At 41.6% G+C, this 23350-nt stretch overlaps 1 protein-coding gene and 1 long non-coding RNA gene across 2 annotated transcripts; one reads left to right on the top strand and one right to left on the bottom strand.

The window, feature by feature from the left end:
* The first annotated feature begins 15546 nt into the window (after positions 1–15546).
* On the top strand, positions 15547–20066 carry LOC136499692 (disease resistance protein RGA5-like). The gene is made up of 3 exons (XM_066495255.1): positions 15547–15695; positions 18681–19875; positions 19983–20066. The coding sequence occupies exons 1-3, from the start codon at positions 15547–15549 to the stop codon at positions 20064–20066; spliced, it is 1428 nt and encodes a 475-aa protein (XP_066351352.1).
* Positions 20067–20216: 150 nt separating this feature from the next.
* Positions 20217–22810, bottom strand: LOC136502160 (uncharacterized). Its single transcript, XR_010770437.1, has 3 exons — positions 22449–22810; positions 20678–21227; positions 20217–20602 (listed from the first exon to the last, which is right to left on the bottom strand). It is a non-coding gene; the product is annotated as an uncharacterized lncRNA (long non-coding RNA).
* Between the last annotated feature and the right edge of the window lie 540 nt (positions 22811–23350).

Genomic DNA, 23350 nt, shown 5'->3' on the forward strand with positions numbered 1-23350 from the left:
AACTATGATCAGATGTGCCCAATTTCTCATGACCGAACGTAGAGCCAAGTCCGGTCAATCCTGTGATCCAACTCGCACTAGCCGGACTTGGATTCAAGTTGTCACCAGACGTGTGTGGAGCACTGTTCATCGTCCGATCTTTCTTCAGCAACTGCAAATCCTCCTGATGTACTGACCAGACGTTGCAAAGGGTGAGTATGTTCCCTACGTCCGGTCCCTCTTCAGCTGCAGTTTCTCCTCCTTTCTCTGCGACGCTTTCTCCCAATCAAGTCCCAACTTTGATAAGACCAAAATAAAAACCAATTGGGATAGATATGAGAGACCTCTCTCAAACCCTCAAAAAAAATTTAAATAATTTGCTTTCGGCTATAGTTCTTTCTAGAAAAAGGCAACAAGAGAGTCAAGGAGCAACATGTGGCAACTCAATAGGGTTTATAACCAATAGGAGCTTCAAATGCTCTCCCTATTTGTTGACGAACATAGCGGATGCTCAAAAGATAACCGAAAAGAAACAACAAAGCAACACACATGCATATGTAATGCAATACTTGAAAGAAAATCTAGTTGCTTGTCAAGTTTGATCCAAGGTTAAGTTTTTCACATGCTTTTCGGCGGTTATCTTAACCATGTTAGACAAGCCCTAAGTGCATTACTAAAAATTAAACATGTTTTATATTACAATGCAATGCAAGGGACAACACAAGCTCTTTTTTTAGTGAAGTTACTTAGGTCAAGCACATTGAACTCATTCCTCAACCAACAAAAAGTAGCCTCATCTATCTATTTGGTGAAGATATCTGCCAATTGATCCTCGGTCCTTACACCTTCTAGTGATATATCATTTTTAGCAACATGATCTCTAAGAAAGTGACGACGAATATCTATGTGCTTGGAGCGAGAGTGTTAAACTGGGTTATTAGCAAGTTTTACCGAGCTCTCATTGTCACATAAAAGAGGTACCTTTTCTAGAACTACACCATAATCTAGAAGAGTTTGCTTCATGTAAAGGATTTATGCACAACAAGCACCCGCTGCAATGTATTGTGCCTCGGTGGTGGACAAAGCCACACTATTTTGCTTCTTAGAGGTCCAAGACACTAGTGAACTACCAAGCGAATGGCACCCTCCGGATGTGCTTTTTCTATCAATTTTGCAACTGGCATAATTTGAATCGGAATAGCCAACTAGTTGGAATCCAGCTCCTTTGGGATACCAAAGACCAATGCTTGGTGTGTGCTTAAGGTACCTAAGGAATCTTTTAACGGCAACCATGTGAGCCTCCTTAGGATTAGCTTGAAATCGAGCACACATACACACACTAAACATGATGTCAGACCTAGATGTGGTCAAGTATAACAAGCTACGAATCATAGAATGGTAGAGAGTTTGATCAACCAATTTACCTCCCTCATCTAGGTCGAGATGTCCATTAGATGGCATTGGTGTCTTGATTGTCTTACATTCATCCATTTTAAACCTCTTGAGAAGATCCTTGGTATATTTTTCTTGAGAGATAAAAATCCCTTCTCTCATTTGCTTGACTTGAAAACCAAGAAAGAATGTAAGCTCTCTAATCATAGACATCTCAAACTCCTTCGACATCAATTCACCAAACTCTTTACAATAGTCTTTATTTGATGAGCCAAATATGATATCGTCAATATATACTTGACAAATGAAGATCTCTCCATCAAGCTTCTTGGTGAATAGTGTGGTGTCGACCTTCCCAATGATGAAACCCTTCTTAATGAGGAAGCCTTAAAGGCGCTCATACCAAGCTCTTGGGGCTTGCTTTAGCCCATATAGCTCCTTGGACAACCTATAAACATGATTAGGATATCTAGGGTCTTCGAACCCGGGAGGTTGATCAACATAGACTAGTTCATTTATGAAGCCATTTAAAAATATACTTTTAACATCCATTTGATATAATTTCATTTCATGATGAGATGCATAGGCAAAAAGGATATGAATGGCTTCAAGTCTTGCAACCAGTGCAAAGGTCTCTCCAAAATCTAACCCTTCAACTTGAGAGAACCCCTTTGAAACTAGCCTTGCCTTATACCTCACAACGATGCCTTGATCATCTTGCTTATTGTGGAACACCCACTTTGTTCCAATGACTCTTACATCTTGTGATCGCTATTCAAGTGTCCAAACTTCATTACGGATAAAGTTGTTCAATTCTTCATGCATGGCATTTATCCAATCCGGCACTTGAAGAGCTTCTTCTACATTCTTAGGCTCAACGCAAGAAACAAACGAGTGATGTTAAATAAATGAAGCAAGTTTTTGAGAATAAGTCATTACACCCTTTGAAGGACTCCCTATGATGAGGTCTTGTGGATGTGCTTGAAGTATAGGAGAGTTTCTTCTATCAACCACTTGAGGCGGAGGTTGTGGAGCATCAACATCTTGAGCTTGTGCCACCATTTAATCATGAAAGACATGAGTATCTTCATTTTCTACTCTCCCATCTTTATCATCATCTTATGGCACATTTGATGAAGAGGGTGGATCAAACACTTGAACATCATCTTCATCATCTTTGGGCCTGATGTCTCCAACCAGAATGTTTTTCATGGCCTCCCTCAATGGTTCATCACCTACATCATCAAGATTCTCATGTGCTCCTTGGGAGCCATTAGATTCATCAAATTCCACATCATATGTTTCTTCAACCAAGCTGGTGGCATGATTAAATACTTGATATGCTTTGGACTTTGATAAGTATCCAACAAGAAAAAGCAATATCACAACATCTTTGGAACTTCCCTAGGTGTTGCCGCTTCTTGTAGATGTAGCATTTGCAACCAAACACCTAAAAGAATGAGATGTCTGGCTTCTTTCCATTGGGCAACTCATAAGGGGTCTTGCCAATAAACTTTTGGATGCATAGCATGCGGTGTTGATGGCTTCCACCCAGAGATCTTAAGGTGTATTGTACTCATCAAGCATTGTTCTTGCAAGGGTGATTAGTGTCTGGTTCTTTCTCTCTGCTACTCCATTTTGTTGAGGAGTGTAGGTTGCGGAGACCTCATGCTTGATCCCAACTTCATCACAATATGCTTCAATATTTGTGTTGTCGAATTCTTTCCCATTGTCACTTCTTATATTTTTAAGCTTCACTTCAAATTCATTTTGTGCTCTTTTGGCAAACTTCTTGAAACATGCAGCCACTTCAGTCTTGTCATGAAGGAAGAATACCCAAGTGTATCTAGAGTAGTCATCAACTATCACAAGACAATAGAGGTTGCCTCCCAAACTCTTGTAAATGTTGGTCCAAATAGATCCATGTGGAGAAGCTCTAGCACTCTTGCTGTTGACATGTAAGCTTTGGTTGGATGAGTGTTTGCAACTTGCTTGCTGGTTTGACATGCACTACAAAGCTTGTCCTTCTCAAATTTCACATCCATCAAACCTCTCACCAATTCATTTTTCATTAACTTCTTGAGTGAACTCATCCCAACATGTGCAAGTCTTCTATGCCAAAGCCACCCAAGTGATGTTTTGGTGAATAAGCATGTCTTCAAGTTTGCATCTTCAAAGGTGAAGTCCACTAGATATAGGTTTTTGTATCTAAACCCTTGAATATAACTTGATCATCATCTTTCTTTGACACAACCACTTCCTTCTCAGTGAACAAATATTGAAAGCCAAGATCACACAATTGACCAATGGATAGCAAGTTGAAGCCCAATGAAGCAACATATAGCACATTTGATATTGAGTGATCATTTGATATTGTAACTTTGTCCAACCCTTATACTTTGCCCTTTGAATTGTCACCAAATATAATCCATTCTTGACCATCTAGTTCTTCATCTAGTGTGGTGAACATACGAGGATCACCGGTCATATGTTGAGTACAACCACTATCAATAACCCAATGACTTGCACCGGTCTTGTAGTTCACCAACACACACAAGAGGTCAAGCTTGTTGTTTAGGGACCCAAACTTGATGAGGGCCCTTGACTTTCTCAACTAGTGACTTAGCAACCCAAATTTGCTTAGGCCTATTCTTGTTGGGTGAACCTAAGAACATGACTTTCATCTTTCCACTAGAATCTTTTCTAAGCATGTAGTGAGCATTGAAGGCAAAGGGTCTAGCATGCTTGGGCAAGGTTGTGGTGGTGGAGTTTCACACTCATGAGCAAAGTGATCTTCTCGTCTGTAGCACCTGGTTTTAAAAACAAAACTAGATACACACCATATGTGAGCCTAGAAAGTCAAATCTCACATATAGCTACAAACAAGGGTAATATCAATAGACAATACTCAATATACAACGCACTTAGTATAAAGAATATAACCTTAGATAGTAAACAATGAAAAGACAACTCCGATCTTTGGGTGAAGACTCCAATTCCATAGGGACAACTGACTAGTTGATCACAAGCCTAATTCTTCCAATCTCTAGCAATCTAATACCCATTCAGAATTTTTTTCCAAATAATTGAAAAATAAAGCAAGCGTAAGTATATGTCGTACTCAACAAATATAATATGGGGTTCATGAGGCTCAAAAGGCTGACACTGGTTTAACTGTGATTAGCTTTTAATGAGTCATCTTTTAGCATTTGGTGGCAACAAGTTTACTCATAAGCCCATATAAACACATGATCAGGTAAACGTGAATAATGAATAGCATAGACAATTAACCATTAATGAGCATTTTTATCATCAGTATCATTAGTGTTCATCATCTATTCCATAAGGGTCCAAGGCCACTCGTGACCATAAACACGGCTGATATACCAGTTTTACACTCTGTGAGGTTGTACACTTTCATTGTGAGTCATGATTTACCCTTTCGCCCGAGGTGACCAACCTCTTGACCCACTATCAAGGAAGGTCGGCAGGGTTCACTATGAAGCCTTTCAAAGGTTTGTCTAATAAGTTAGGGCCGCTAGGTTTCCCCATCAATAAGCATGAACTCCCCTCCAAGGAGTGACTGACAAAAGACCAAGAAACCAAAATGCACTCAACCTGTCAGGCAAAGGTCATACCTGTCCGAGCCCCTATTGTGCCATAAAGGTAACCACTAACAAGCTAGAAAAGGTCCTCATACTGAGCTAAAGCCAGAGCCATGTAGCCCTCACAGTTCTACAGTAAGTCCCGGATGATCACTTACAGATAAGTCCTTAGGGAGAGAAATCTATAGCACCATAAAAATAGCCCAATGCTCTAGCCCCCTAATTCCATGTTGCTAAAAAGCATCTTTTAGTGTTTATTACATATATCATTAGTCAAGTTACAAGATCATAGTTTCAGTTGAGCACTAGCATCATACTACCCAATGCATAAACCCATAGGAATCAAGGAATCCAAGATATCAAATAGCTAGGAAAATTACTACAATTACCAAGGTAGACACATGCATATGATTAAAATGATATTAAGGTGAATAGGACAACAAGGAAGGTCCTATGCTATAATTGTTTTAAACTTAGATGCTTCTTCTAGTCCAAACCCATAATGAATTGCTTATGGATTCACCATGTATAGCCCACCGACTGGACATGATCATAGAACACCACACAAGCATCCATGCAATCATACATGAAGCAAATAATAGAATTAAATTAGAACAGTACACCAAACATAATAAACAGTAAGTAAAAAGGTTTTAAAGATGTTCTACGTATTGCTACGAACACACAGACACGAAAAGCACTCTAATCGGAGCTATAATGAAGAAGTTATGAATTAAACAAGATTTCTTTTAATAAAATAATAGATTAAATCTAACCTCGAATTTCAAAAGTTGAAAATATATTTAACAGTAGCTTGAACATGTAGATTAATCAATTATGAATCTAACGCAACTTGAACGGATCAAATCGGAGTTAAAACGGAGAAGTTATGGCCTAAATAAAATAGTGGCAAAACTGTAAATAGATAAAAGCGTATTTTGGATCTAACCGAAGAAACTACGTTTTCATAAGAAGAAAGCGTATTTTGAATCTAACAGAGGAAATTTACGCTTTCTAGAAAGAGAAAACGTATTATGTAACTAATCCAAAGGAAAATATGTTTTTAAAAAAATAGAAAACATATTCTGGGAAATACGTCATGGACCGCGGATTAGAACATAGAAACTTGCGGGGGCTCTTTTGCAAAGTGGCTGACCAAAACAGTATCACGTGATATCGGCCATTGGATTTAAGATTGACGATTCCTGATTAGATGGGAGCGGGGAAAGAGATGCTGGCGTGTCGGCGGTGAGTTCCGACGGTGGCGCCATTGCCGACGGTGAGCACGCACATGGATCATGGCCTATGGGCTACGGTATGGCATGGGAAAGGCACCGAAAGATAGAGAAGGAAATGGCGACTCCAACCAAGCATCTTACCAAGATGTGGAGTAGACAGGAGGCGGCGCTGTGCTTGGCGAGGTAGGCGGCTAGGGTTTGGCGGCGCTGCGTCGACTCAGCGAGGCGGCTGCAGCTTAGAACAGGATGGGGAGAGGCGCGGTGTGGGCGGCTGCTATTTATGGCCCTAGCTACATGTGGGACGCACGCCAAGGATGAGGCATGGCAGCGGCGGAGTCAGAGGCGGCGCGACGGAGTCCAGGGTGGTCATACGCGAGAAAGACGACAACTAACATGTGGACCCCACCAGTCAGTGAAACAAGGCGGCACGGGCGATGCTAGGCTGAAGCACGGAAGTAGGCCACGCGGTGAAGGCTGCTGCGGGTGACTAGGCCACACAGAGGAAAAGGCCGAGAGAGAGAGAGTTGGGCCGCGGCGGGAGAGTTGGGCCGCGCGGGAGAACAGAGAGGGAAGAGGGAGAAATTCTTTTTTTCAAATTTCATTTACAAACCCAAATTCAAATTAAACTCAAATTCTTTTGCAAATTCTAATCAAACCCAAGCATCACAAAATAAATATGCATCAGCATGAATACACAAACATGTATGTAGACCTCATTTTTAATTTTAACTTTAACAAAGTTATTATTTTTCTAAATTTAAATGCTCACAAAATGCATAATTAAATCATTTTCTCCTATTTTAAAATTATGTAAATTTTAGGGTGTTATATTGTCCACACTCAAAGCATCTCTTTGGCTTAGGCTTTGACTTTTATTGTTGTTGATGTTGAGCTTGAGCTTTCTTCTCTTGATTTGCCAAGAACCCAATACCACTTATATCCATCTTCATCATGGTGTTCATAAGTAGCTCACTTTGGAGATATTGGCCTTTTGTGAACTTATTCAAACCGGTCTTGAGATGTTCTTTCTCCAACTTGAGTCTCTTGTTCTCTTCTCTAAGCATCTCATTCTCAAGAGCCATATCATGATCATTTTCTAGATTCCCTATCACAATTGTGTTTGTGGTCAATAGTTTTTCAAGATTCTTCTTGAGCTTTTCATTTTCATTCTTGAGCTTGACATAATCATCATAGTTGTCGGACTCAACCATATTCTTGTCTTTGCTACTAGAACCTTGCTCAATGCTCTCAACAATCAAGTCATCACATGATGTAGCTATATCAATCTTAACAACATTGTTAGTAGCATCATGCGGCTCATTTGACAATAACTCATGAGAAAGAACAAGATTGTCATGGTTAATCTTGAGATTGGTGTACTCTTCTTTTAGCAAGTTGTAACTAGTGGTGAGCTCATTGTGTATCTCCTCAAGTTTATCATGTTTTTCTCTAAGCTCCCTTTTAGAGGTTTTGATCTCCTTGAGTTTGCATGACACAATTTTATTTTGTTTTCTAAGCTCATCACTAGTTTTTTCGGCTATGTCATACTTTGCTAAGAGTGAGTCATTCTCAAGTTCTAGCTTCTCATTTTTTGCTCTTGTCTTTCTAATGATTTTAGTGTATTGGTTTAGCAATTTGACAAGATCATCATAAGAAGATAACTCAAATTCTTCATCACTATCACTATCACTACCATTCTCATCATCACTAGCATTGCAATCACCACTACTATCATCATCCTTCTTTTTGTATGCTTGTTCTTCTTCTTCTCATCATTATCATCACTTGAGTCATCTTTCTTGCCCTTGTACTTCTTCGTGTACTTGTGTTTCTTGGGTTTGGGGCATTGATGAGCTAGATGACCAAGATCTCCACAATTGTAGCAATCCCTTTCGAAGATGGGCTTCCTTCTACTACTAGTGAAAAAATTCTTCTTCTTTCCATCAAACTTGACACCATTCTTGTTTAGCTTCTTGAGCATCTTGGTGGTTCTTCTCACCATGAGAGCAAGGCTTGCATCATCAATCTCATCATCACTTGAGCTATCATGATCAACTTTTGCTTTGCCCCTCTTCTCTTAGCTAGCCTTGAATGCCAAATCTTTCTTCTTGGTGGAAGAAGATCTATCTTGTGGAGTGATGTGCATGTACATCTCATGTGCATTGATCTTCCCCAATATTTGAGTTGGCATAGCGGTGGAAAGATCACCTTGATGAAGCACTGTCACAATATACCCATACTTGTCAATGGGGAGGACACTCAAGATCTTTCTCACAACATTGGATGGTTGCATTGAGTGAGTCTAAGCCCATTGACCTCCTCTACAAGAATATTCAAGTGTGAATATATTTCATTAGCACTTTCACTAGGAAGCATTTCAAATGAATTAAGCTTCTTCATCACAAGGTGATAGCGTTCCTCATGTTCACTCTTGGTTCCCTCATGGAGCGCACAAATGTCAGACCATAGTGAATGGGCGTCTTTGTGGTTCCTCACACGGTTAAAGACATTCTTGTAAAGGCCACTAAAAAGACTGTTTCTAGCCCTTGCATTCCACTTCTCATAGTGAACCTCATCACCTTGAAGGTTGGTGAGATCCTTAGGTTTTGGGAAGCCTTGTGAGGTGACTCTAAGCACTCCAACATCTAAAGCCTCTAGGTACGCCTTCATGTGAATTTTTCAATAAGGAAAATCATCTTCCTCAAAGACAGGAGGGGGTCCATCCCCGTGGAACATCTTGCTCTAGACGGTTAAGCCTAATTTAAGGAGCACGTGGCTCCGATACCAATTGAAAGGATCAAGATACCCAAGAGGGGGGTGAATTGGGCTAATTCTAAATTTCTTTCAATAATTAAGCCCTACACTTAGCCCATTTCACCCCTTGTGCCTAGAAGTGTTTCTATTGTTCTACCGCACAAAAGTTTTGCACCCTAGGTTCCAATCCTACTCTAGCATGGCAATTCTAAGAATGTAAAGACATGAATTGTATTGCTTAAATGTAAATGCTCAAAGTAAAGAGAAGGAGAGGAACACGGCGATGTTTTTCTGAGGTATCGGAGAGTCACCACTTCCCACTAGTCCTCGTTGGAGCACCTGCACAAGGGTGTAGCTCTCCCTTAATCCGTGCAAGGATCAAGTGCTCTCTATGGGTTGATTCTTTGACACTCTGTTGTAGTGAATCGCCCACAACCGCTCACACCATGACTTGGGTCATGCACAAGCTCCGCCAGATGATCACCAAGTTTCCAATCACCACCGAGTCGTCTAAGTGATGGCGATCACCAAGAGTAACAAGCACAAACTCTCACTTGACCAGGACAAGCCTAATGAGAAAGGTGGATGCACACTTGCTACTCCCTATGCACTAATGAGGTCCTTAATCTTAGATTATTAAATCTCAATCATCCAACTAGGCTCTTGCTCTCCTTTGCACTCCAAAGGTGTTTTTTAGCTGAACAAATGGGCAGGAGAGCTAAGTTGCACGAGTAGAAGAAGTATATATACTCCCCACTTTAAAACATAACCGTTATTATCCAACTCAGTAGTTTTCTGGGTGACCGAACGCGTCCGGTCAGTAGCCAATGGCTACGTGGAGTCAGCCTGTCAGGGAAGGCTGTTGGAGTCACCTAACGCTGGCCAGTGTCCAGTTAGGAATTTTGATCTCTGGACCCTCTCTGATGTTGACCTAACGCTGCAAACTCAGCGTCCGATCATTTATTGTTCAGCGTCCGGTCCTCCTTGACAGCGAGGCCCTACTGCTTTAGATACGACTAGAGGCGCGTCCGGTTCCAATCACTATGCAGCATTCGGTCGCTCCTTGGCTTCTGCTGTGCGCGCTGATCACTGACCGGACGCGGCACCTGTGAGTCCGGTCATCACTAAAACAACCTCCAGTCAATATTTGACTCTCCATTCACTTCCAATTCAAAATCATTTGTGAATGAGGTTGACTCCAATTGATCTTTGGGCTATTCCTGAGCTACCTAGTGCTAAGTTTGATAAGTGTGCACCATACCTCACCCATTAGACTCACCTAGGTCAAGCTACTAGTTCATACCTCCCTTAATAGTATGGCCAAATGAAAAATAAAGTCATAAACTACTCTAAGTGTCTCTCCAACGCCAAACGACATTTAGAACTAGTCCGTCCTTAACCTTGTCATCCATCCTTTGAAAACTGAAACGATTTCCATCAATAGGGGCATGAAAACCATAATTGCCCAAACAATCATCATTACCATGACCTAACTCAAGTTGCCTCTACAAAACACATGTTAGTCACAGTAATCTCGTGTCGTCATTAATCACCGAAACACAACTAGGGACCTAGATGCTTTCACTGTGGTAAACATTTCATGCTCATTGGATCATATATGACTGAGTTATAGATTTATCTATGTTTATCTAGATAGAACTAGAACCCAGTAATACATGATCTAATAAGCATGAAATTTTTGGTACACCTGAATCATGCAATGATTAGCCAACCATAAAAATTTCACCATAATTGAACCGCGAAAACTGCACCTATGAATTAATTACAGAAAAGCATAGATCTAAAGCTAAAAAAATTGCACTAAAACATACCATATCATATGTTCACTATGTAGAGTCCAACAAAAATTTCATACTCATTGGATTATGTATAACAAAGTTATAAATTTAGTTTTATTTAAAAACTATAACAAACATAAGCCTAGACCGAATTCATCTATTGATCGTCCAATTCGCCTAGGTCTAGTTGTTAGCTAACGCTGTAGGGTTTAAGTTAGTGGAGGTGGCTCTAATGATGAGAATAATAGTGCAGGTTCGATTCGATGACTATCCGTACACCATAAGAAATAAACCTAACATAACTACATAAGTCACGAGTAGAGATAATGTGTAGGTCTAGAGAAGATATAAACCGTGAACACAGTGTCAAACTGAAAAGGCAAATGTGAAGTTTTAGGGTCATACAAGGAATTTTCTCTTAGTTATTAACATAAATGTTGATAAAAGTGGATAATTTAGAACACAACAGCAATTTGGGATACTTTTATAATGATGGTGGTAGATTATTTAGATGCAAATTTATTAGTTACTTCAGGTTATTTTAAATAGAAAATTTGGTATTTCTGTTCTTCCTGCAAAGTTCAATGTTAATTTCATTCTTGTTTGATGGACATTGAATGCTGCCTGATTAAATGAATATACTCTCCTCCCTTCTAAATTAGAAGACATTTTGATTTTTTTTTAAATAGTAATTTAGAACAAAAGAGTATATAAAACAACAATATAAAAAAGACATCGAAATAACTGGAAAGTACAAGAATACCCCGTTTCCTTATCGTTCACCCTCCACGCTTTCATACACTCTCACCCTTTCTCGATCGGGGACGGCGGTTCCTTGAGGCAAGGACCCGCAGTTGGGCTCTGCGAGGGCGGTGGCGGTGGCTTGCACAGCGGTCGCTCGGGTACCTCGTACGGGGATGGGGGCGGCGGCGGCGGCAGCTTTCGCGGCGGCCGCACTTCAGGCGCCTTGCTCTGGGCGGGGGCGAGCGGAGGCGGAGCTGCTCACGCGGCAGCTCGCTCGGGTAGGGGCGGTCAGGTGCAAGGAAGGCGTGCGGCGGTTCGCTCGGGCAGGGCCCGGCCGGGTGCGAGGGAGGGCCACTGCTGCCGGCCGGACCAGTCAATTTGGAGGTGTCAAGGACTTGTCCGCGCTCGTCGCTGCGGCGGCCTTAGGTCAGACCCTTGCGGTGAGGGAGCTTTGCGCGGTTGAGCACAGCATCCATGCCGTGCAGGCTGTGTTCGACCAGGTTTAAGAGGCTTGCCGATGCTGGATGGAAGGTGAGGAATTGCTTTGGCCTGAATCATGGTGAACTGGATTTTGGATAGCATTCAAACATACTATCATCAGGCAGATAAATATTATTGTTTTGATCATGTTGACTGTTTATTATGGATAGTCGATCTCTGTTTTATTATAGCTTTTTGGATGTAATCATAGTGCTGGTAATTTACGAGGTTACTGTTCATGTGTATTCTTACACATCACATAGCTTTGGCATCAGGCGGTACTAGCGTTGTCCAATTTTTGCCAAAATTTGCTCAGATTTAAAATGTATTAAAATTGTGTTATGTGAAAATAATGTCTAAAGCTTTGATGCCAAATCAGGGGTAATGTGACCGAACCGCCCCATTCATACAAGCTCAAGTACGGCCGTCCCCGTTTAACATGTTGACTCACACATACTTTCACTTATATAAACTCGGTAGTCCGCCGAGTGTCACGAAGGACCTCGGTAAACCAACATCATAACCAAGATCGCATGATTAAGCAAATACACATCATATACACGGAGTTGCAGCGGAAATAATATTTACAATGAGTTCACAAATAATAATACAAGTTTGGGTTTTAAACCCGATTAGTGAAAACAGCATAGCTTTTAAATGATACAATAATATAAGTTGCAAATACATTGCTAGCATACGTGACATCCTCTGATAAAAGCATATAGATAATAACACTATATAGAGTCGTCGAGCCCACCGGCGGTTAGCCACCATCTTTAGCAGGCCGAGAACTTCACCTGCAACATGGTGGGATAAACCCTGAGTACTCGAATGTACTCAGCTAGACTTACCTGTCATAAACCAAAATAAAGTGACACCAAGGATCATGCAAGGCTTTATAGGTGGAGCTAGCTTAACAACATTTTGCATAAAAAGCTATTAGTTGAGCTATACATTTTTTAATTCGATTCTAAGTTAATTGTAGCTATTCATCTCTAGATTAGCATTTAACCTGTGTCAAACATGTGATGTATGATTAAGTAGCATAACAATAATAACCATAGCCGGTGTAACATTCCCATGTTCATCATAACCATCAAATTCCATAGTTCAATTACTACGATGAAGAAGCTCCGTCAAGTTTCTCACTATCCGGGAGAGACGGCGATTCGAATCAATTGCAACCAGCTGGACAATTATTTCTAACACAAACCCAGATATACCTGTGCCAAGGTAGCCTTAGATCACCTTTCGTACAACTCAGGTACACATTTCGTGGGTCCGATCAGCGCCACACCCTCAGGGACACTACTGGATGTCAGGTCGATCAGGACTTTAACCACCATTGGACTCACGTTGGCTCCCCGCATATCCTTACTACCTCCAGAGTGCGCACTTTCACTTAACGGGCCCTGACCTGAGTTGAGCTACACGGCTTCGCGGTCGGAATGAGTTATCCGGCCAGCTAAGTGAGAGGCATGCGTTCAAAATGACAAGAGGGCCTCCAACGATGCGGTCCTTAATCGGCACCGACGGAATCACATGAGTCAATCTACACATAGACTCTGCCCGGTCTCCAGTTACATTATCCCATGGTTGTTTTCCACGATAGTAAATATAGCCAACAGTGCTCTGGTATCCACCTATATCTCGTAAGTGACAGGAAATCATGTGACTTCTACCGGTCTAAGCATGGCTAAGCATATATTCGATCTTGGACCAACACAGGGTTTAAAGTATATATCTGGATAAGGTAGTTCTATGCATCAAGTGTTTCCAAATCAACTCTTATAACCTAATGCATCAAACATAAAGGACTCAAGTGATATTTTATAAAACATAGGAGGCTTAGAATGCTCCGAGGCTTGCCTGGGATCCAATACAAAGTCAGTTCAGTTAGCTTGCACCATCTTGGGAAACATATTCCACTCTAGGCATGCACTCTAAGGGTCCCTCCATCTTTGAGACAGGTCCACCAACACCGTCTTCTGTTTTGACTCCATCATCACGTGCTTCACATCCACGCGTTGTGCATCTAGCGTACCTAGATGAGATGCAACAATGCAAGTGCATGAATGCGAAGAATGGTAACATGAGATGCATCATATAAAAGCATTCAAGACAAGTATAAGGTTACACCTCAAGACATATGCACTTAGAGAGCAGTCATTTAACTAACTGTCACTCAAGTCTAGCACAGGAATAGCAAGCATAACAAGCATGGCACACCAGTTAACTCAAGTCAAACTATCACAAGCATTTAACAATCAAGAACTAATTAAGCCTAGCATCACATAAGAACTAGGGCAGCGGTGAACGACACCAACATAATTAAAGCTCTAGCAAAACATGCATCAAGATCATTTTGTGGCAACATGCATACATGACCATTTAATAGTTACGTGGTTGACCAATCATTATATAACACATTTATAAGATACCTCAGGTAGATTAATTTAACTCTAGTAGGGTCATGAGATAACACTAACAAGTATACAAAGCAATGCCAAGTGAAGCAAACAACTTTAGGTACATGATCAGATTCTGGGCAGCAGCACAATAGCAACTTGTTTTAACCATAACTAGAGATATAATTATCCAACAAAAGTGGTCGTAGACTTTCTACAAAGCTTAGGAAATTGTCTACAACTTTGTTATTTACACCTAGAACTGATTCAAAGGTTAACAAGGTTGGAAAAAAAACAAACAAGCAGATCTGCACAAACTAGGACAGAAAACTGACATGAACTTCAGAAATGCATAATTGGAGTTTTAATCATCCAACAAACATGATTCTTAACTTTATGGAAATCTTATTAAGTTATCTATAACTTTCTTATTACCATCTTAAGATGATTTTACAGCTAACAAGGTTAAACAATATCAAGAATGCATCTCTATTCAGATTTGGACAGAACCTATCATTCCACTTTGAACAGCTATAACCGGAGTTCTAGGCCACCAAAAAGGGTGTTCTCGGACATTTTCGAAAGCTTAACAAAATCACTACAACTATTCTATTATCAACAATACATGATTCCATGTTTAAGTAAGCCAAACAATACAATCATTCAGATCTGTTCAGAGGACATGCAAAACTTGACAGCAAACTTGTAAAATCTATAACTCCTAGGACTTTTCACACATCAACTAAGCCTACAAATGTAAATCCTTTCTCTCTAGGTGTTTTGCATCAGGAACCTTGCAAAGAGTTTCTATTTTCTTTTTCACCCTTCTTCTTCATGTAGCCGGAGCAGAGGACGTTGGGGGCCGACTGATCTCGGTCGGTGGGTAGCTGGCGGCAGTGGAGGAGGCAGGGGCGACATAGCGGCCTAGTGCCAGTGCGCACCCACTGGCGCCCTTGGCGCAGCGCAGAGTGGCCCAAGGTGGCTTAGCCTCGTGAGGCCGCGGCTCGACAGCGAGCGTGTGTGGTGGCCATGGAGCAGCTTCGGCGGTGGCCGGCTGTAGACAGCAGGAGAGACAGCACGAGGTAGAAAGGTGCCTGCAGTGGTGCAGGGCTGGCAGGCGCTAGGTAGAGAAGGAACAGCGGTGGCCATGGAGCTCGAGCTGACGGTGACCATGGCAGACGCGAGCTCCAGCGTTGAGCGGAGCGAGGACGAGTGCTCGGAGAGCATGGGCGAGCGCGAGAGGGAGCAGAGAGTGAATGAGGGCGCTCTGGTGCTCCATATTGAGGCAAGGAGAGGGTAGGGCGCATGGCAATGGAGGTGGGGCGCTCAGCTCGTGCATGGTGACCACACATCCATAACATCAAGCAGGTGGCGGGCGCCAAAGTTGGTAAGGTGGGTGCCGATTCTAGGCCGCTTCTGGTCCAAATTCAGACATGGACCTTGAAGCAAAGTTGAAGCCCACGAACTGCTCTACAAATTTCATTAAGGGCACCGAGTCATTAGAGAAATGGATTAACGGGTAATTAAGCTCCAAAGTGGTTGTGTCAATGTGTTGATAGTGGTTAAATAAACCCAAGATTGACGACCAAAATGGAGTCAAACTTAGTCCAACTTTTTATATGCTCTTCTCCAAAACATATATGCCAACTTTCATTTTTGGCTCAACTTGAGTTGCTTAACAAAAACATGAGAACGCGGCATGTCAATTAAGTGGTTACTAATCCCTTACTTAGAATATTTCTAAGTCTAAAAACAGCCACAGATTCAATCTTCGAGCCTCTGTTTGACAAACTTAAAGGGTGATTTAGGATTGGGTATTTGAACAAAGTTTGTTGTACACATCTTGCTCTACAACTTTGCTTAAAGGATCATGGACTGATTTGGATTGGTTGGATAGATACAAGGCTCCAAAGTGTAGTACCCGAAACTGAAATTCAGGGTTCAGACATTCATTCCAAACAGGGACCAAACAGTGCGAGGTTCTATTTTTGAAATTCAATGTGAATATCCAAACGAGCTCCAAAAGTGATGAGACTTATTTAGTTGTTTCCTCCACACAATGTACTCCAACTCATATTAAGTAATCCAGTTGAGTTACCATATGAATTTGGAAGATAAAAATGTCACAACATGTCAACTCGCTGTTGCCGATCAGGGACTAAGAAAGATTTCTGAGAGCCCAAAAGAGCACTACATTTAAACCTGAGGCCACTGTTTGAGCCACTTAGGAGTTGAATCAGGGCTTGGTCCAAAAATAAAGTTTGTTGTACTCCACTCAAACTTCAACTTTTATTAAAGGTCAAACTTCATATCTGGTCCCCAAATCATAGTTTCATCTTGGTCAAAGCAGCACCTCGTTAAACCCTGGAATTAGGGTTTTCGACCAATTAAGGCATTTTCTTGACAATTGCTCAATACAAACCCTTCATGACTTTTATTGTAGAGTTCAATTAGAGTCATTTGGACAAGGTAGCAAGGTTTGGTCGACATCCCATGTTCCCATTCACCGGATGAAGCAATTCAAGAAAGATTATAACTTATCATTTCAAGTGACTTCTTGGCTCCCAACTTCATGAAACTTTTCCAATAGTCAATGTAGATGGAAATATATGTGAGGCACATGAAAAGGGGCACCTTCCACATTACTCAAGCTTACATTTGAAAAGGGTCAACATGTAAGCAAGGTGTATTGTCCAAGTTCAAGTTAGGACTCAATTTCATAGATTTGACCTCAGCACTTCCATCACCACTTCAAAAATTTTAGACTAGAGCTCTCAATCATCACTTGGCATAACTTACTTGAGTCCAAACTCGCTGCTTAACTTATGACTAACACCTGGGGTGTTACAGGTAAAATCAAAATGAACCAACAAAAGTAAGGGCAAATCGACATGTGCAAAGTAGTCATTTCATCTGTGAATTAACACCGTTAGAATGACAGCAAAATAGGGGTAAAGTCTGCCTTTGATTTCAAATAACAGGGGCAAAAATACAAAGTTGAAAAAATGAGGGCAAAATCACCATTGATCTACAAAATAGGTGGCATGAACACAAAAGCCCTGTTTATTTAAATAATAGTAGAGGGATAATTTAGTTGAAAATGTATAGGGTCACGTCATATTCTTTTTCAAAATGGCACTTAGATGCAAATTTGAGTGGTTACTCCGTATTACTTTTCTTAATTGTAGATGTAGTTAATTTAGATGAAGATTCAGGGTTACTTTATGTTACTTTTCATGGGAAACATAGGTAATATAGATATAGATTTAGAGGATTAATTTAGAATATTTTTATAGGTATGTAGAATAATAGAAAGGATAACAGATCCTATGGTTACTATTGTCAATGATGATTAAATTCTAATGAATAGATCGCTAGATGTTTATTTTTGTGAGAATTTCTAGGATTTATACTTTCTTCTAGTCTATCTTGTGAGGATAACATAAGGCTCCCAACGGAGTTTGTAATTAGCAATAGTAATATTTCGTTCCAAGTGTCATACCTAGATCAGTCTGAAAGCACCCAGCCCTATTGGATAACAGGGATTACATTGAAATGCTTGTGAACTGAAAAAGAAAAAGGAAAGTAGTCGTGATACTGGTGCCATCTCAATTAAATACCACTATATTTGGCTTCAATTTAAGTGGAATTCTAGATATAGTGGCCCTATGTGATAGGGATATTAATGTTACCGTACAAATTTGTGTTAGTTCATGTTTAGTACCATGTTTCGTTTGATGCAAAATATACCTAAGAATGATCAAGTTTATAGAAAAGAACAATAATATTTATGATATTACGAGCACTGTTAGATAAATTGTTGAATACATTATTAAAATTGGCCCTTTTAACGTCGTAAATAGTAAATTTTAACACTCGTTTGAGTTTGACTTAGAACAACTCAAAATCTATTATATTTCATGATAAAGGTAGTACTATCTCCATCCCAGAAAACTTGATACTTTAAGATTAAAAAATTGTCTCATAAAACTTTAGGTCTTGAACACTAGGTTGGGCCCATATTAACATCCCCGTACCATACTGCAACAAATCTGCATGGCTGCATGTAATGCACTGTAATTGCAGGTGTTGATAGTTCACCTATACACTAATCTATCTGAAAAATCCTAAAACATAAAGTATTTTGGGATGGAGGGTGTCATATATTAGGAGTCTTGTAGTACTTAATAATATATTTTACCCTTTCGCTTCAGCCTAACATTTAATTTTCCTGTGGTAAACCTTACAAAAAAAATATTTTTTTCCAATATCTTTTGGCAGGTGTGTTAAGGATGAGCTGGAAACAATTGGCGCGTTCCTTGGTGTCGCTGAAGAGATGCCAGAGAGTCATCCGAAATATCGAATGGTGAAACCCTGGGCAGATCAAGTGAAAGATTTGGTTTATGACATAGAGGACTGCCTTGAGGAACATACGATTATCCGTATCCGTAATTCAGGTTGGTCGCAGAAGATACTCAATAATCACAAAGCTCTGCGTCACTTTGCTGAAAAGCTATGTGTTATGAGATCCAGGATTGTTACTGTGAGCGAGAGAAATAAGCGCTATGATGATATTGTCTCTACTTATTCCATTTCAAGTTATGTGAATATTGAAGTGTTTTTGGACCACTGGCAGCGGTCTCAATTTAAAGAAAGTAATCAAAATGATACTAACTCCAATGATATGAAGACACTGGTGGATTCACGGATCAAAGCTTCCAAAGCATCTGCATCACTCGAAGAAGACAAGAAAGGAGCTCCCAAGGTGGTTGTGATAACTGGCATGTGTGGATCAGGCAAGAGTGATTGGGCTCGTGACATATATGATGACAAAAAGCAACATTATAATTATCATGCATGTATTCAATTGCATCAGGATGTGAATGTCACAAAGGTCTTTAGGGATATGATTAAGCAACTCTCGCTTGTTCCTTCAAGTGGAGAAGAAGAGTGTGTAGCACATCATATTCGAGAGAACCTAAAAGAGACACGGTTCTTGATTGTGTTTGTTGGTTTATGGAAATTGCATGAATGGTTTCGCATCAAGATGGCACTGCCAGATCTAAGCTTAGGTGGGAGTTTGGTCATTGTGACGACAGAGATCCATGAGGTTGCAAAGGGCTGCACAGAGGGCCCTGATGATATTCTCAACCTCCCACTATTAAGGGGACGGAAACCATTTGAGTTTCTAAAAGATGAAATTCTTAAATCAGAGAATGGAAAAATGAGCCCTGAAGACAGACAAGACTTCCAAGAGCTGGACCTATACAGCCTCAAGGATCAAGAAGAACCACCATTCAACACAATTACAAAAATACTGAGGAAATGCAGGGGTATGAAACTAGCAATTAAAACTGTAGCAAAATTACTTGCCTCAAAGAAGCCACATCGATGGGTTGAGCAGTGTGAAAGGCTATGTCAATCTTTTCCTTCAATGCTATACAATAGCCCAGGTCTTGAGGAAATAAAGAGAGTGGTGACTCGGAGCTATAAATGTCTACGACCTTATCTTAAGCCATGCTTGCTATACCTCAGTATTTTCCCAGAGGATTGTGACATCAAGGTAGGAACTGTTGTGGACAGATGGGTGGCCGAAGGCCTTGTGAGGGAGATGACTGGGCTGAGTGCTCAACAGGTTGCAAGACGGTATTTGCTGGAGCTCTATGATCGAAACATGATCATGGTGTCCCAATTGTCAAGACGCAGGTCATTTATTAAGACCTGTCGGATTCATCCAATTATGCGAGATATCCTGATCATGATTGCACAAGAGGAGAAATTCTCAATTAAAGTTGATAAAAATAATGGCTCCATTGTCCAAGCAAAGAGATTTCGCCACCTAAGTTTGGATGGTCAGAGTGACAGAAAGTTAGATACATTTGTGGATCTTTCAGGCATCAGATCACTCACAGTGTTAAACAGACCCTCAGAATCAGATACTTCACTAATTTGCTCCTCCCAAATGAAGACGCTACGTGTTCTAGATTTCTCAAGTTCCAGCTTTCTAATTACTCAGCAAGACATCAGGCACATTGGAGATCTGTGCCACTTGAGGTACCTAAATCTTTGCAAATCAAGTATTGGTGAGCTTCCTTCCTCAATTGGTATGCTACCATTCCTTCAAGTGCTAAATGTGAGAAAGACACAGATCACAAGCCTTCCTAGTGAGATCACCCAACTCAAGAGGCTGCGGATCCTTCATGCTAGTAGGAAAAAACAAGACTCATGTCATCACAGAAACCAACAATGCTCATATACATCAGAGGGTGTAACAGTACCTAAAGGTATCGATAACCTGGAGGCCATAGAAGGGTTGGAAGTAGTGGATGTTGAAGGCAGCTCTTACATGGCAATGAAAGCTTTGGGGAAGCTTACTTGGTTGAAGTCCCTGGGATTGACAGGTCTTACAAAGAAGAATAGTGCCAAAGTTTCCATTACCCTGAAAAAGCTTGCCCCTTCCTTGAAATACTTGTATCTTGGAGCATGTCAAAACAATGGGACACTCTGCTATCTGCCCACGGAGAAGGCATCCCTAGAGTTCCCATGCCTGCGCACCATAAAACTGGATGGTCGTATTGGAACAGTGCCAGAGTGGATTTTTCGTTCAATCACAGTTTCCGTGGTAAAACTGTTCAGGACTAATCTGAAGCAAAATGATATTAAACTCATGGAGCGAATGCACAGCTTGAAAAATCTTGCTCTTCTGGATGGTTCTTATGCTTGTGAGAAGATGGTCTTTTATGCAGGAGGCTTTGTAGGGCTCAAACGGCTGGACCTTGTAGGATTACCCAACTTGCAGGTGGTGAAATTTGAGGAGAAAACAGCACCCTGGATTGAAGAGATAGTCATCAGATCATGTAAATTTAGATTATTTGGCAAAAAGAACCTAAAGGAACTCTGGGATTTTCATCCTGATGGTGATATCGAAGTGGTGAACTGACACGGGGAATGATGTATCTGTTGCAAGTGGTCCCAGTTGAAGCCTTCAAATAATGGGATTGGATCATTATCACAGTGGTGCGCCTGTCATTGGCAAGGAGGGAGCATTCTGAATTCTGAAGGGTGGTCCGTGCTAATAGCACGGGTAGGCAGCTTGTTTTCATTGTAACATTTATGGTTTTTCTTTTCTTTTCTTTTCTAAATTATTTTGTTTACTGTTTACTGTAATTTTTCTCCATGCACGCGCAAACTCGGACCAATTTCTTGCCTTGAAGCTATTATTGTCTCCTTGTTTTGTTCTCTTTTTTTTTCTCTACAATTCTGTGGCCATGCAATCTCATCTCTGCTAGAGCCACTGCTTATCTCAAGAAGGCACTGGCTGGCCGTATCAGTGTATCACTAGTGTTTCAAGGTTTCTCTAACAAACGGTAAGGACCCACCTATAATAGGTTAATCCACCAAAATCTAGTATCATTCTCTCACCCGGCTCAGTTTAAGTCAATTAACCCCGGCAATTCCTAGGGATGCACCTAATACATGCCAATCTAGCAGAAAATACATGATCTGGATGCATTGTGGATGTGTTACACATAGCAGATCTAGATGGCAACATTACTATATGGGCTGTTTGGTTTCCTACTTTACCTCATGGTCAGGCTCCTGTTTGGTTGCCTGTAAAGGCCTTCTAGCCTGGCTTACTGGAAACGAGGGGAGGGGTCGTTCCCGTGGAGCCAGGCTTGGCTTGGCTTGGCGCTCGTCTGGCTCGTCTCACCTCCCGCGCCGAGCACCAGAACTCGTCACCTCTTGCCCCGGCGCCACCTCATCACCCGCCCCGGCGAGCTCCTCACCTCCAACCCCGGCGAGCTCCACACCCTCCCACCCCGGCGCCGTCTCACCTCCCGCCCCGTCGAGCTCCTCACTTCCCACCCCGGCGAGCTCCTCACCTCTAACCCCGGCGAGCTGGATCCGTCCTCACCTCTCCGATGTCCTCACCTCCAACCTCGGCGAGCTGGATCCGTCCTCACCTCTCCGATGTCCACACCACCAACCCCGACGAGCTGGATCCCACCCCGGCGAGCTCCTCACTTCCCACCCAGGCGAGCTCCTCACCTCCTTGCAGCTCTGGCGACTTTCTGCGCGGGCTCCTGTGGCGCCCTGGCGACTCCTGCGTGGGCTCCGGTGGCGGCGCCCGCGCGCTCCCCTGCCGGCTCTTGCGCGGCCTTCGGTGGCGGCGCCCACGCGCTCCCCTGCCGGCTCCTGCGTGTCCTCCGGTGGCGGCGCCCGCGAGCTCCCCTGGCATCAGAGAAGTGCGCAGTGGTGCGTGCAGTTCCAGCCGAAGGTGAGGCCCACGATGAGCAGAGTATCTTCGCTGTTGACTCGCTGGTTTGGGCTGGCTAAAATCAACAAGCGAACAGGCTGAATGCTCAATGAGGTAGCCTTACATGAATGAGAACGAGGGGATTGTATTTAAGTAGGGATAAAAATGGATCGGATACGGACGGATATCACCGATATTACATTTGTTTTCATATTTCTGTCCGGATTCGGATTCGAATACAGATAGTGTCAACTATGTCGGATAGAATACGATTGGATGTCGACATCATAAATATGCGATTTGAGTATTCAGATACAGATACGGTATCGGATGTTGGATATCCGGACTCGAATACGCACAGATCTCAACCCCTCTAAACGGATTCGGTTTCGAATACAGTCAGAAAATATCCGTACCGTTTTCATCCCTATATTTAAGGATGAAAACGTTCGGAAACGGTCGAAAAACTCCTAAATTGTTTTCTACTTTTACATTTGAAATACGAAAACGAAAGCAAAAACGGTAAAACCGGACACGAAAACGAACGCGAACTTACGAATTATCAAGAATTTCGAAAACAAACCAATTCGAGCGGATTTATGTCGAACGAAAACTCAATACGGAATACCGACCCGTATACCAAGTGTATGACTAAGTGCATACATGATCTAGTTCAAGTACATATAATAATTAA

The sequence above is a fragment of the Miscanthus floridulus genome, chromosome 13 (assembly GCF_019320115.1).
Source record: "Miscanthus floridulus cultivar M001 chromosome 13, ASM1932011v1, whole genome shotgun sequence".
In the NCBI taxonomy this organism is placed as follows: domain Eukaryota; kingdom Viridiplantae; phylum Streptophyta; class Magnoliopsida; order Poales; family Poaceae; genus Miscanthus; species Miscanthus floridulus.